We start from the raw sequence: 15,189 nt of genomic DNA, 5'->3' as shown, positions 1-15,189 counted from the left end.
CAATCTTTTTTTTCCAATTTCAAACATTTTTTTTTGTTTCAAATTTCTAAAATACATTTCATGGCCCCAATTTAGCTCCATATAACCTGAAAAAGAAAACTTGATTCCAAAAATAGTTTTGGACATTTTTAACAGTTTTACATCCTTTTTACAGTTTTAAAACTTCTTCAGTTTCAAATTGTTATTTCTGGTGCACAAAATTTATCGCCCCAATATAGCTCCATACAAAGTTCAATAATGTAAGAAAAAATCAAAGGAATATTTCATAAAAACTGTCATTAAGATGAGATGAAACTTCAACAACAGAGTGTAGATCTCTTATTTATTCAAATAATGCATTATTCTTTACATCAATTTTTTGTTTTTAAATAAGAAAACCGAGAAAAAGCTGCAAACAGAAAACATAATTCAGACCAACTCAAACATAACGAACCCCATCAGTACCGAATCATCATCCCAGGGAATTTTTATGTCACAGCTTTCTCTTAACTTCAGATTTCAACCTGAAAGAGTTTCACAGATGAGAAAGTTCAGGAGAACGTTTAGGACAGAACAGTCTCATGCAGATAAGAAAAGGACGCAACAGAAAACAGGAAAAAGTTACAAAATTCCCAAAACAACAGTTCAAACCAGAATTCATCAACAAGTGATTGAACTGGGGCTGTTTTTTAATTTTACATTGATGTAACTTCAAATCAACAGTTTAATAATTTAAGTTCATCTTCGAAACCTTTGATAATCTGAAATCATGTTGAGGAAAACCCACACATCGTCTCTCTCCCAGGACTAAATCAGATTTTTAAAATGAGATATTTGATATAAATGATAAAAACAGGAGTGATGACGGGTGTTTGCGGTTTGTTTTTGTTCAACTCATCCATAAACATACTGTTAGACTCTAAAAAACCTGACATAAAGGTTACCTACAGAAGCTTGAACACTCCAGTTAGTCCAATCCTAAAGAAATTTCTCTCATAATTTGCACTTAATATATATAAATTTTTGTCACACTCTTAGACTTTGTTCCAGTGTTTGTTACAGGAAGTGACAGAAAGTCTCAAATAGATTGTGTTTGGTAGATGATAGTAATAAATGCAGCTAACAATAAATTTTGTTTCTATTATCAGGTTTTTTCAAGTGTTTTGAAGATCAAGAAGAATAATTTTTGTATTTTTAGAGGAGAAGATAAACTCCTTCTAGGGGCGTAGCAGTACATGTGATTGTCCCAAATCCCTCAAAGTTGGACAGAAAGAGCATAAAACTATGGAAAGCCGAGCTGGGAAAAAATGAAAATCCAATCTAAAGCTCTCCACACCAAAGCAATGCAAACATCACATCAGCTAATGGTGACAGATGTTTGTTTTATTTATTTTGAAACATTCAGAGCTTTTGGTAACCTTGGTTACAAAGGAGAGTATGTTGGGAGTATGGCAAGCCAAATGGTCATATAATCAAGCACTTTGCTATGCCTGGTTGTGTCTAACATTAGTAAACTTTTGATAAGCAACAAGGCTCCTAAATAAAGTTTGCTTTCTGTTTGAAATGAGGTTTTTGTCTCTAAACCCAGATCAACATGTGGTTTATATGTACTGCTACACCCACTTCCTGTTTCTGATTGCAAGTTGGACGCAGCAAAAAACACAAAATCTTACCAAGTATTCATGTCTAAACTCTAAAAAAAACTAAAAAAGATATAAGGGCTTGTTTTAGGTAAATAATTCCTTAATATTGATGAAAAAGTTCTAGTTCCATCGGTAGATTATATCTACAAGTGGATTTATGACACGGGAAAAATGTTATAAGTGAAACAATTTGCTAGTGGAAATAGCACCAATATTAATGAATTATTGACTCAAGCTCTCATCTTTATGATAAAGTTACATGCAAGTTAGTTAAGTCTTATTTCAAGTATACTGATGTATTTGTGCTAGAAATTAGACAAAACTTGGTCAGGTTTTGTGTTTTTGCAGTGACAACAAAATGAAGCAAAAGTTTTTGCATTAATTTCAGATCAGATTTAGATGTTCATTATCATTTATTTATTTATTTATTTTTTTTTTTAGCAAAATTGAAAAAAATTAGATTTGCAAAAAAATATTAAAACTCTTGTTTGACCTGTGTTTTTAATTTTATCATTTTGTGGGAGTTGCTACTTTTCTTAAATTCAACAGCGTAATTTGGACAAAAAAAAGAGGATGTTTAAGAAAATATGAACTATTTTAAATCCTGGAATTACTCAAAACTAGAACATCTGAGCACTGATTAGTTGGCAAACACTGCAGATTGGTTTTATCTCATACACCAAACAAATACTGATGCAAGTTAAATCCTGTATGTTTTTGGCCAAGTGTGAACTCTGACACTGAAAAATCTACAACATATTGAAGCAGAAGCATCAGCAAGACCTGCAAACTAGAGTTGGGTTTATAACATAAAAAAGCAGGAAACAAATCTAGTTTAGTGACTGAAATATGGCTTCCAATCTCCAGTTTCCCTTCAGTCGACCGTCCATTCCCACTTAAGGCCGTCGTACAGAAAATCAGTTAAATAATCATAAAATAAACTTTTGTGCCAAAGAAGTCGAGAAACAAACAAAAAAAAAAAAACACGATCATCCATTTACAAAAACACCTGTTCACCAGACAAAATCATCAAGGAAGGCATCAAACTTTCTTTTTAAGGGGAAAGAAAGAAAAAAACCTTCTCTGCTAGCAGCTGTAAACAGTGTCTTTGTCCCTTAACGTTTCACCAGCTTCCCAACACGTTCCTAAAGAAAAAACCTAACAAATGTTGTGCTGATTTCATCAAAGTGCTAAATTAATGGCACGACCTTATCCCAAACTGAAAAATAAAAATAAAGAGTTGTGGTTTTCTCACCGAGGAACGTGTGCAATCAGGGTTTAATTGAGAGACGCAGGTACTAAAGGCCTGAAGAACAGTTTTAAATAACGAACCTCTCAATAAATTAAAATCAACACCGGCAGTCCGAGTCCGAATCGGCCGAGAAGAGGCGCAGCGGAGGGGAGAAAAAACGCAATCTGTTGGTTTCGCCGCTGCCGTCTTGGAGACATTCACTGAGAGAAGAGTTCAGGCGGTTCATCACACCCTGAGGAGATCCTCGTCGCTGTCGTCGTCCTCACGCTTCCGGCTGCGAGGTTTGCTGCTCTTCCTCGCCCTGTCCGACTCCTCCAACAGGCCCACCAGGTCTTCATCACTCTCCTCCTGGAACAGAAAATAAAAACACGCCGTGAGGCTTTGGAGACGGTAAATTGTCTCACAAATTGTTGTAAAAAACGATGTAATTCTTGTTTTAATATCTGTATCGGTTCCGACATTGAAAAAGAAAATCTAGATTGGGTATTGGTGATATGTGTCCAATCTATAAAACAGATCTATTCATTCTAATTCTAAAAAACGACCAGTCGACTGGCGTGACCTCTGACCTGCAGGACGGCGCTGCGCTGAGTCCTGGACGCCGCCTGCGGTTTCAGCACTCTGACGCCCGGGACGCTCAGCACCTCGTCCTCGCTGTCGTCGTCCTGCTCGTCCAGAGAGAACGAGCGCAGCCCGTCCGTGTTCACCGGCTTGGTCCTGATGTGGCCGTTGCTATGGTTACTCCTCCCGCGGTGCGAGGAAGAAGACAGAGGAGTTTCCAGCTCCTCCATCAGCCACTCCATCTCCTCCTCACCGCCTTCCTCATCCGTGTTGACCTGCGGGTCAAAGGGCGGATTTAGCAGCAGCAAACTGAGAACTCCTGCGCTCTCTGAAGGCGGCCAGAACGAACCTTTGAGTATTTATACGAGACTTGATTTCCTCTCTTGCAGCAGCCGGCGACCTTCTGCATCACAAGCTCCCTGAAAGGAGACGGGGAATGTTTGATGAGAGAGAACAAACAAAACAGATTTTTTTCTTAGGCTGTTTTCACACCTAAAACAGCCTCATAATCAAATATTGCAACCAAAGTTGTAACGTTTGTTCAATTTTCATCTGGTACGGTTCGCTTTCACACCGTGTCAAACCAAACTGACTGAAAAAAAATGTTCCCCTCCACGCCTGAGGGGGCGCTGCATGAAAACCTCTGAAGAAGAAACTGAGCAAGGCTTTGAAACATCAAAAATGTGCTGAGCTGACAGAGTTGAGCTGCGGTCTCTGGTCCGCTTGGCGTTCACATCAGCACTCGAACCGCACCAGAGTTCACTTCAACCAAACAGACTGAGGTTTGTAGGCGGACCAGTTTAAGAGTTCAACTACACATTCACACCTACAGCGAACAGCGAATATTTAAAAAAACAATTTTTTTTGTGTTAAAGATTCAGTGTTGGCTTTTAAATCCTCAGAGTATCTGTTTACATTTTCGTTTTCAATAAACCAACTGGATTTCCCAGACAAACGAACTGCAGGTCGATTAAGGCGGACTGAACAGGACTTACCGTCGTTCTCTTTTGTGCAGCAGATATCCCAGCAGACAGACGACCAGAACCACCAGCAGGACGGTCAGCATTATTCCACTCGTCTGGCTGCGGTGGGAAGAATCGATGTCGCCGTCCGAGGTCTGACGATCGACGGTTCTGCAGGAAATCGACCTCCGTTTGAGTAAAACCTCTAAAACCCTCAAAGGCGTGAGGTCGGGAGACGTTTACTCACATCAGCCCACACACGGCTTCTGTGTGCCACACAAACAGATACTGGCAGTCGTCCGTCTCTCGCAGGAACTCCGGGATGCCGACGCCGACCGACGGGTTGCAGTAGAACGTGATGGTGGAGTAGACGGTTCTGTTCTCCTCGCCGTGGCACTTCGAGTCCGAGGGAACGAGAACGTCCAGGTTTCCTCCTGGAGACGCCAAGAAAAGGCCTTAGACCCGACATTTAAAGACTTTCTATAGCTTTGCTAATAACTTGTTTTTGTTTGCTTCATACGTTCGTCTAAAAGACCAAACATCCCTCAGGATTTTCACCGACGTTTAATTTAAATATTTCCTGACTCCGAGCCACAGTGAGCCGTTCGTCTCTTCCTTTTCTAGCGGCTGTTCCAGTGTTTGAAGCAGATTAATCAAAGTGCTTCTAAAAGCCTTTTTTTCTTTTTACTTATCAGAACTTGAAATTCTTGGCAGCCTTCACTTAAAACTCCTGAGTTTTGACACTTCAGATTATTGATTTGGGCCGGATCCAAAGTTGAACACCTTTATTTTAGATAAACTTTGCAAAGCTGAGCTTTAAAGAAGCTAATCACAATGCTAACAGGATTAGCATTTATGCTGCTGATCCAAATAAACTTGAGAGGAACCAGCTTTTCTACAACCATGCCAGGTTTTGGTGTTAGTCACATAAATTACCTTTGATGTAATACTTGGCCTTGTCAGAGGAGCCGATCTTGCGCCTGTAGTCTGCGTTCAGCTTCACCTGGCAGATGTTTGCACCAAGGCACTTCGGCAGGGAGTTGTTGGTGATGCCGGACAGCTGGATGTGGTAGATGTAACGGTCGCCGTTGGTGCGGATGTCGCCAGACGCCTGATGCGCTCTGACAGAAATAAATAGTTTCCACATTTAATGTTGGGCTGAAAGTAACGATTGTTTTAGAATTTGATTAATCAGATGAAAACAATTGGAACATTCTGCAGATTTTACATCTAATTCTTTTTTTAAACAATATTAGAAATTCATAAAAAGATGCAATAAACAATTTAATTCCTTTACTAAATAAGAAAATAAACATTTTATTGCAGAAAATAAAAAACATTTCAGCATTCCTTTAGTCCACTTTTGATGCTAAAAATACTTCAATGTAATTTATTTATATAGCACCAATTCACAGCAACTGTCGTGCTGAAGCACTTTATAAAACTAATTTAAATTACTATCATATTGATGTTCTAATGTGAAAATCTTTCTGTTTGGCTCATCTAAACAGTGTAAAGTTCTGTTGATTAGGTTCACTAATTAATAATTGGAAAGAAAAGACGCTTAATAAGAGATTTTTTTAAACAAAATTTGAACCAGATGAAGCTAAAACAGAAACACTAGAGATGTTTTTATCTTTGTTCAGCTTACCTGCTGTAGAGTTCTCCCAGATTCAGACTGGTTCCGGTGTCGGGAACCTTTATCATCCCGTTCTCGATGTGGACCTCCTGCTGCTTCACAGCGCAGGCCAGGCGAGTCTCCCAGCCAATCACGAACTCGCAGGTCGCCGTGTCGACCCTGATCCACGCACAGAACAGAAACCGTCATGGAGGACTTTACAGTTCATATTTACAGTGAATAAAGGCGAAACTTCAGACATGGTGGGGAATATCAGGTGAAATTATATATTATATATGTTATACGGCAAGGAAATTATTCAGATTTAGTTCATAATAAACATCCTGAAAATGAAATACGAGATAAATCCTGAGCTAAAGAGGAGAGAGAGTTTATTTTATAATGTTCATAAACATTTTAATGCAAATGATTCAAGGAGTGAAGGAAGGAAGAAAAGAACGAAGTAAAAAAAGACATTTTACAGAAGGAAACAAGAAAGGAAGGACATGAAATATTTTAGAGAAGAAAAATAAGAGCAAAAACAAAGAAAGAAAAAGAAAAAAGGAGAAAAAGACACAAAGGAAAAAAGAAAGAAAGTAATAAGGAAACCAATAAAGGAAGAAAGGACAGGAAACAGATTGACACAAAGAAAGGAGAGAATAAGAAAATAAGTCTGCGTGTGAGGAAGAGATGAAAGTCATGAAGGAGTGAAATATTTTCCAGATTTCTACAGATCTGGAAATTACTGCCTGCAGCATCACAGGTAGAAGCCAAGATATCACAACTGACTTGAACAAATCAGCCTCTTAATGTCCCAAAACATAAATATTTTCCTTTAGATCACGCCTTAGAGGGACGTGTCTGACAGTTTTCCAGGTAAAAGAAGAGTTTAAGATCCGTGTTTGCGGTGTTTTACCTGAGGAGTGACGGGTGACCCACAGTGGAGCCGCAGCTCAGCTGGATCACCGTTTTGGCCTTCAAACCTTTACCGCACACATCGTCTCCGCCTGAATAGTTCACGCTTATCTTTCCATCTGTGGAGGGAAGCAAACCTGATGAAGAGGCTTGACATTTGCAAAACTTTAGAAAAACAGCTGAACCGTGGCTCAAAAACTACTTTTAAAATGTTTCTGTTCAGGTGTCGTCTGAACGTTTCCTACCAGTGTAGCCCATTTTCTGGGTGTAAGCCCAACCCAGGGTCTCCGTCTGTCCGGACTTGGAGTGTCGGCACACCGTCGCCCCCGTTGGACAGCTGGTCAGCCCACCATGGATTCCCTGACACAGGTTGAAGTAATACCTGCAGGAAGAGATCCACATTTATATCGTCAATGTTGCTAAATGCTCCATTAATCACTCAGACTTAAAACATTTAAAAATGTATTTTAAAAATCTAAGGACGTTAGCTTCAGCCGTTGTTTACATCTGGATTTACAGCTTCTGGCTTCTTCTGTTGTCTGCAAAATTATGACATAAAATTTTGACTGAAATGCGACATGACAGCTTGTGACTGGAGATGCTTTGAAAACTATCGGATATGATGTAGTTCTACATGTGGAAATGGCACCAATTTATTTTTTTGTTGTGAAAAGATCAGAATCGGGTTGTTCAGACTGCCATGAAGAGTTTGGGTTCATAGGTCACAATCTCTTAGTTTGGCATTTAGAAGTACAACAACTGTTCAGTGAAAGCCAAGAGATTTCCTCTTGTAAGGTTTTAATTAATTAATTCTCCTTCCACTTAATTAAACTGAATTAATGTCTCATATGAAACACCAATAAATCTACTAAAGCTTCTAATTGTGACGAAATGTCGGGGTGGTGCGAACATTTTTCCAGATGAACTGGACCTCATCAGTGAGTCATTAAGTTCTGCAGAGGTCTGTTAATCACTCATCGGTTTAAAGCATAAATGTTAAAGCGGGCCGTGTCTGAAACCAGGGGTCACGTCAAGGTCACGGATGTCCTCAGATCGTCGTGAGACGTTTAAGATGTCACAGATTTCTCTCTATTTGATTAAAATGTCTAAAATTCAATAATATTTAACATCCTTTCACATTTTGAATTAAGCATGCAGCTGTTATGTTGAAGTTTTTTGGGCCCCAAAAATAGCTACAGTGGGCCAGATTTTGCCCACAGGCCTTGAATTTGATACACGTGATCTAAAGCATGCAGGAAATACTACTTAATATATTATTTAGCTGAAAAGATTTTTGAATAAATATTTAAAGTTATGCAAAATGAACTGCTTTAATGTTTCTGTTCTTCCATTTGGGTCTTAACTGCTTTAAAAAAACAGATACTTGAAAAAACAAAAACAAATACCCAGCCATTTTTGGGAATACGTTAATATTTTGGGGTATGTGCAAAACCTTCTGTCACCTAGCAACCCAGGCTGAGCTCCAGTATGTTTGGTCAGCTGGTTTTACCACCGTATAACGGCTGCTGGAAAAGACGAGGGTTTTTTTGACTGACCATCCAGAAATCACTTGCTGCATTCTTGTTGGTTGTGCAGGAGGTTCCACTAATGCTTTTCAATGATGTAAGGTTGCATATCTGTGCATCTGTTTGTAGCCATTATCAGGTACAAACGTAAACGTTGAGTTGGAGGAACTAAATTTTAATTATCTAAGAACGATTTTGTGCAAAACAATGTAACAAACATGCTTTGCAGGCAAATCCTGACCTATTCATAGGTCAAATTTAAATACAAACACCTAAAAAGACGAAGGCATGACAAACTTACGAATATCCTTGGCTGGTGAACTTCCACGGCTTGGTGCGGGACGACATGGATCGCAGGTCGAACGTATGATGCTGGCTCACCAGTTTGCACTCCATCTTCGTTGGAGGACAGACGGCGCTGGTTTTCCACTCGAACGTGGCCAGGCAGCCGTTGGTCTCGGACAGCAGCTCCGGGGTGCCGTGGCCTGCAAAGTGTTCGCAGGTGAAGAGGATGGACGACTGACGCTTCGCAGAGGTTGGAACTGAAAGAGAAAACAGGAGAATTTTACATTTGAGACATGGTGTCTGGAAAAGAAGAAATCTGAACTTGGACTAGGCCGCTCTGATACGATTCCATTGTTCCTCTGAGTATTTCACTGCAGTAACTACAAAGGAAAGTGGTTGCATTGGATTTTATTTAGATGATCTGAAGTTAAGGGAGCTGAATACATTTGGATTTGCATGTAAAAATCAAATTGGAAACTATGTGAAAACGATGTTGACAAAAGGCACAAAGATTTTAAATACTTTTGTTTTTATAAAGTTTTGCTACACATTTACTGGTGTTAATTAGATCACATTTACAGATGTGGAACAGTTTTTGCTTCTCCTGGTTCAAATTCTGTTAAAAATTAAATTAAAAAAATCTATTAAATAGTGCATTATGTGATTTGAAGATGTTTTATTTTTGGCAGCGTTAAAGAACGTCCCGTCCTTTCCGGCGTTCGGGAGTGAAAAACTCTCACCTTCGCTGCATTGTCCAAACTTCCGGTCCTTGTCGTAGTTGGAAGTTGTGGCACACCACTTCTTGCCATCCATACTTCCGTCTTTGGTGCATTCGCTGTACAGCTTGTTCATGTAGGTGAACGGGAACACGCACGTCTCATTGTTGGTGGTCACTAAAGACACAAAAGCTGCTTCTTTAACTGGTTTCTGGCATTTTGATCATCATCAAGATATTTTGGGAATCCATCAATTTCTTTCACAAGTGCCTCACATCTCCAGATATCTCTGAGGCAGGTACATTTTCTCTCCACAAAAGAAGGTAATCTGATGTTTCTGCTACAGTAGCGCTCAGCCTGCTGCAGGTAAAAGCAGTCTTAACACTTTCAGACAGTAAAATTCAGGCACTTCTAAACCATTTTCAAGATAAGCTGTCAAACTTTTCCAGCACTGCAGTTTGGAGATAAAAACAAAGAATTGAACTAAAAAAGAGACCGTTTTAATTCTTTAAAACTCACCTATTTGTTACTGTTAATAATAATGTCTTATGGCAGTTTGCTACATTCTATGAAGACAAAAATAAAGCAAAGTTTTATGTTTTGAAATGTCTCCTTCACACATGCACTAAACATCTGACTGGTCCAAGAAAAAAACCACAAATTTAACAAAAAATATTCTAATTACAATACAAATAATTGAGTAATTAGGAATAATAAATATTGTAAACAAACACATTACATAAAGAAAGTTATTTAAAAAAATCTCTGAAAATATTTTCTGCCATTTAGCAAATTGAATTAATTTTAGTAACCGACCTAAAAAACTGAAGGATTAATTGGATTTTAAAAACATTTGTTTGTTTTTATTAGGTGTATGAAAATATCTGGTTTCCACTGTAAATAATGTTTTCCAAATTAGATTGCACTTTATTATAAAACTGTGAAGTCTGGATATGAAAACTTTCAAGGATTTTATACAGAAATCAAGCACTTTAAAGGATTTTGAGCAGCTGAAATATGGATTTATAACACTAGAGTTTAAGTTTGTTTAGCTTTAATGCTGCACAACAATTCTTTAAAAAAATATTTTATAGTTTTTGGTTCTTTTTGTAAAAAATAGTTTATAAATCTATGATTTTGTGTCGTAAAGGACCAAAGCGTCTCCGTACTGGCTTGGCATGGATCTCCTCCTCCGTAGTGCATCAGCACCGCCTGGTTTTCGTGTTTGAAGTCCATCGTCATGGCTTTGCTGATGCCGAACGACGAAGCGGGCATCGTTGAACCAGAACCCGGAACCAGGCAGACCGCGCTCTGCTTGCAGCTTTTCTCCGCCACCGAGCCGCAGACGTTGATGTGATAGGTCCCGGAGGAGCCGCTCACCTGCAGAATAAAGGTGTTTATCTCTGAACCCAGGCAGGCTGGAACCGGAACGCGAAGCCGCTGATCCTCACCTGGACTTCGCCGGAAAGAGATTTGAGATCAAACGTGAAATCCAGCTGCGAGTCTTTCAGCTGGCAGCCGCTGGTCTGAGTCGCATCTGGGCAGACGATGGGAGTCGCCCACTCAAACAGGTAGACGCAGCCCTGCAGCCTCAGCATCTGAGGGGAACCCTGGAGGAAAACATTCAGAGATTAAAGACGGGGAGGCAGGATGGGATTATTTCTGATGAGAGAGGGCAGACGGACCAGCTCCACGCCTTTCTGGCAGGTGAAGACGATGGTTGAACTGTAGTTCTGATGAGGATCTGCTGCACACCGGGTCGAGCTTTGGTAGGTGATGAACACTTCACCTGTTATGTTGTTCATCTGTGGGCCAGAGGTTGAGCGGCCGATATCCTTCAACAGACAGAATCACAGAAAATTAAAGCAAAAAAATAAATAAATAAATAAGAGACAAAGTTAAACTTTAAAATGTCTAATTAACCCCTAAATTCAGTTGTATTTCTGTGTTTTTAACTCCAATTAAGACTTAAAAAAATCATAAAGCATAAATAAGTTGATGTTTTTTGGTGTCTGGAGAATGAGCTGCTTCAAAAACCTCAGAAATGTTGAGTCATGATGCACCATTTTATTAGAAACTCAAATTTCTGACTATTTTTAATTTAATGTCTTGTGATTTTTCTTTTCAAGCTGAATAATAATGTGAATACAGAAACGAAGGCCGTTTCATCGGTGCACTCCCTTCTTTACAGAGCTGAAAGATTTCTATAAATAAAGTGATGACAGAATGTGTGTTGTTGATGCCGTATAAAAACCAGGTCAGGTGCCAGATTTCTCACCACAGGTGGCCCGTTATCGGGGTCCAGGCAGACCGCAGCTCCAGGCGGGCAGGCGACGTCGGGGATGGGGTTCAAAGGCTCGCAGAGGTTCAGGTAAAAGTCAGGAGAGTTGTCGTTTTGGTCCACTTCATCATCTGATGGGACAGGAATGGAGAAGAAGACCGAGTTAAAGAAAGAAATGAGTTAAATAGCAGGTAGAGCTGAGCAAACCCACCTGTAGCGGTGTAGTATCCAGTGCGGTGAATGAGAGGAGACAGGTCTATGAGAGAAGAGCCGTTGTGGACCGAACAGGTCACCTGGTGATTTAAATAAATCATATAAAAAGAATTAAAATGAGAACACCGTCAGGCCCATTTCACAGCACAGCTGCATCCACCAACCCACTGCGATAAATCTCCACTTTACAGCAGTGGCAACATTAAGTTCCAGTGTTTGATGAATAATTTTCTAAGCAAGACTTGATAGAAAATAAACAGCCATAAAATCATGCAACCAACAGTCAATACTATTAAAATTTAATTGCATTTTTTTATTTTAAACAGATCTGAAATAAGCTTGTCGTAATAAAAAATAACTTAAATGATGATTTGCATGATTTATTGTCTCTTTTCTCTCTTTTCTACCAAAAGCTGGATGACAAAAGTCTCATTACTTGGTCTTAAGTAGCCTTATTTTTTGACAGTTTAATTTACAGAGACTTAAGGATGCAATTTATTTGTTGTTTTGTTTGGAGATTTAAAATTCCTTCCAGTTCCAACGTCAAATGTTTGCTAGAAATGAAAGTTTACTGAGCTTTGAGAATGACAGTTGAACTGTCATGACATCACCTCTGCATTATTTGAAAACAGTCTCAAAACAACAATATTATCTTTTAACACAACAACATATGGGACAATTCATCAGCCAGAAAACCTAAACCAAAGAACACGTACAGTTTGTTCACAAGCCAGCGCTGTGTGGACGGAGAAGAAGTGTGTGCAGGTTTCAGCGTTCGTGCTGATGAAGACCGGCTCCTCTGAGGTGGAGCTCATGTAGGAAGGCCTGAACAATCACACAGAGAGGGAAAAAATAAACATTAATGGTTGCTATGAAAGTCTGTTTTAATATGCATGGTGTCAAGATAAAAAAAGCCACCAGATCCCAGAGAAACAGGAAGCCATTGCTGCAACTTGAATTAATCCCAAAGGGAAATTAGATATATTTGTGACGCATATCTTCCAAGTATCGTCAAAAAGTCTTTCTGAATTGTGATGCATTGATGAATTTCTGAATAATTGAATCGTTGTGACGCCTCAATGTTTTTATCCAGCAATATGGCAGTAAGCTAACTTTGGCTCAACTCCGATAATAAAATAATGGTCTGTAAGTCTTAAGTCTAATTCAGACAAGGACTAAAACAATTAATCAGTTTAATCGTAGTTAACTGTCAACTAATTTAGTAATCGATTAGTCATTAATTGGAGTAAACAGACTCAAAATAAGGCAATTTGCTGAAAAAAATCCAACATATTCAGAGCAGCCAAAACTGTTCAAAATAAATATACATTTTGCATTTAAGATTAAAAAAATCTTTCTGTGAACAAGTTTTACCCAAAACTCCTCAAGTGGCGTTTTTTCAGTTTCACCCAGTTCAAATTCACCAAAGAAAAGCAGTTATTGCATTTTAAGCACTAAAATGGTTGCCAAATTGTCTATTTTCATCTTTTAATATTTTTCTTATATTGTTTAAAAAAGGATTAAGCAGTTAAATGCGGTAGAATATGCCGATTTATTTTAAATCTAATTAATCATCAGAATAAACGATAGATTAATCGATTATTATTTATTAGTTGCAGCTCTAATTCAGACAGAAAATCTACTAAAATTAAGGAGTAGCAGGAAAAATACCTGCAGATGAAATTGATGATGGTCTTGTGCTTCAGGTTGGGGTTTGCAGAGCAGGGACTTCCTCCTTCATACGTCAGCTCCAGCACGTGATCTCTGTACGACAGCCTGGTGCTCGCTTCACCGCCGCTGATGGCCGTGTTCCCCCCCTTAATGCAGACGGCTGCACAGACCATTTAACATCAACACATCCTCGTATAAAACATTTACATTTTAAACATCTCCAGGCTCTCCAGCGGTTATAATAAACTCTTTCTAGTTGAAGAGTGGATAATAATTTCAGAGGGTTTTGATGTATTTGCACGCAGTGATGATGCAGAAAGTCTGTAAACGGTAACCAGGTGCGACCTGCAGGACATATTTTAATTGTACACCAGCAGTGGCTGGAGACATCTGAGCACAGGAGACAATAAATAACCTCATTTCTTTACTTCCGTGTTAAAAATTAAAGTAATTCTCTGTCTCTCTGGCCGTTTAAGCGTTCAGTTCGACACATACCGGTTCCTGGACTGCATCCAGAGTTCGTCACTTCCCCACAGATGTTCAGGCGAAACATTCTCTGCGGTTGGTTGTGATCGTAGACGACATAATCTTCAGATTTCTTCAATGGATTCAGGTCAAATAAGTGACCTGGAGGAGGCAGAAATAATCAACATGGGAAAAATGTCAGGATCAAATCTAAAACAAGAATATTGTTGAAGTGAATTTCTTTTGAAACTGATAATATGTACAGTGGGAATGAACAAACTGACTTATCCAAAGCTTTTATTTCATGCTCATTTTGATAATCATGGCTTGCAGCTGCTGAATATTTTGGATTATCTAAGAATAATAAAAGAAGATATTTAACACAAAACGTCTGCCTGTGTGCTGTACAGCACAAATGGACCAGAGGCGACTTTTGCATGAATTATTGCAGTAATGCAGTTTGGCATGGAGGCTGCCTAAGCTGTACTGAAATTTGTGTTTATGGAAACAACAGGATGTTGATACTGGCAGAAAAGACGAAGAAGACAACAGGAAGTGGTCAGAGAAAGATGGATGACTTATCGTGAACAAACTTATTCACATGTGATTTTAACTTAGTTTCTTATTTAATGGAAACAAAGCAGTTGTGAATTTTATTATTTTTTTTACATTAGCTTAATATCAGCAAAGATTTGTGCTCATCTGTAATGGAAACTGCCCGTCTGCTGCACCGTTCTGATAACCTGAATTCTGAGTTTTCATTAGATTGGGCATCGTTTTTAGAATGACCTGTAGCGGGGTTGGTAACTCTGCAGTCGATATGTTGGCTGGTGTTCAGAGGACAGGCGGCAGCCGTCGACCACAGGAAGGTGTAGACACAATCCTCTATCACCGAGATCAGGATGGGTCTGGAGTCCTGAGTGGGACACAAGAGTACAGCCAATGCTTTTTACTCCCCGTTTAGAAAACTGGAAAAAAACAACATCAGCTGAGTATGTTGGCAGAACCACTGAATGAATTAGGGCTTCAACTAATGATTAGTTCATGAATTTATTAATCAAATAATCGGCACATTCAGCAATTTTTCATTTAACCACTCAAA

The 15,189-nt window shown here is 39.0% G+C and overlaps 1 protein-coding gene across 1 annotated transcript in view; it reads right to left on the bottom strand.

The window, feature by feature from the left end:
- Window positions 1–2,107: 2,107 nt before the first annotated feature.
- igf2r (insulin-like growth factor 2 receptor) overlaps window positions 2,108–15,189 on the bottom strand; it is a 39,996-nt gene continuing 26,914 nt past the window's right edge. The window contains exons 32-51 of the mRNA XM_015035369.1: window positions 14,877–15,003; window positions 14,118–14,249; window positions 13,623–13,782; window positions 12,668–12,776; window positions 11,950–12,031; window positions 11,736–11,869; window positions 11,143–11,292; window positions 10,909–11,067; window positions 10,627–10,837; window positions 9,482–9,634; window positions 8,758–8,998; window positions 7,176–7,312; window positions 6,932–7,049; window positions 6,049–6,195; window positions 5,334–5,518; window positions 4,645–4,831; window positions 4,431–4,568; window positions 3,785–3,854; window positions 3,444–3,710; window positions 2,108–3,222 (exon numbers count right to left, since the gene is read on the bottom strand). Of these exons, the coding sequence (XP_014890855.1) occupies window positions 3,100–3,222; window positions 3,444–3,710; window positions 3,785–3,854; window positions 4,431–4,568; window positions 4,645–4,831; window positions 5,334–5,518; window positions 6,049–6,195; window positions 6,932–7,049; window positions 7,176–7,312; window positions 8,758–8,998; window positions 9,482–9,634; window positions 10,627–10,837; window positions 10,909–11,067; window positions 11,143–11,292; window positions 11,736–11,869; window positions 11,950–12,031; window positions 12,668–12,776; window positions 13,623–13,782; window positions 14,118–14,249; window positions 14,877–15,003 (3,030 nt within the window). The 3' untranslated portion in view covers window positions 2,108–3,099. The remainder of the gene's footprint in view (window positions 3,223–3,443; window positions 3,711–3,784; window positions 3,855–4,430; window positions 4,569–4,644; window positions 4,832–5,333; window positions 5,519–6,048; window positions 6,196–6,931; window positions 7,050–7,175; window positions 7,313–8,757; window positions 8,999–9,481; window positions 9,635–10,626; window positions 10,838–10,908; window positions 11,068–11,142; window positions 11,293–11,735; window positions 11,870–11,949; window positions 12,032–12,667; window positions 12,777–13,622; window positions 13,783–14,117; window positions 14,250–14,876; window positions 15,004–15,189) is intronic.

The sequence above is a fragment of the Poecilia latipinna genome, unplaced genomic scaffold (genome assembly GCF_001443285.1).
Source record: "Poecilia latipinna isolate Pla-1442-1.1 unplaced genomic scaffold, P_latipinna-1.0 Scaffold332, whole genome shotgun sequence".
Classification (NCBI taxonomy): Eukaryota; Metazoa; Chordata; class Actinopteri; order Cyprinodontiformes; family Poeciliidae; genus Poecilia; species Poecilia latipinna.
This window is presented reverse-complemented; position numbering and strand designations above follow the sequence as displayed.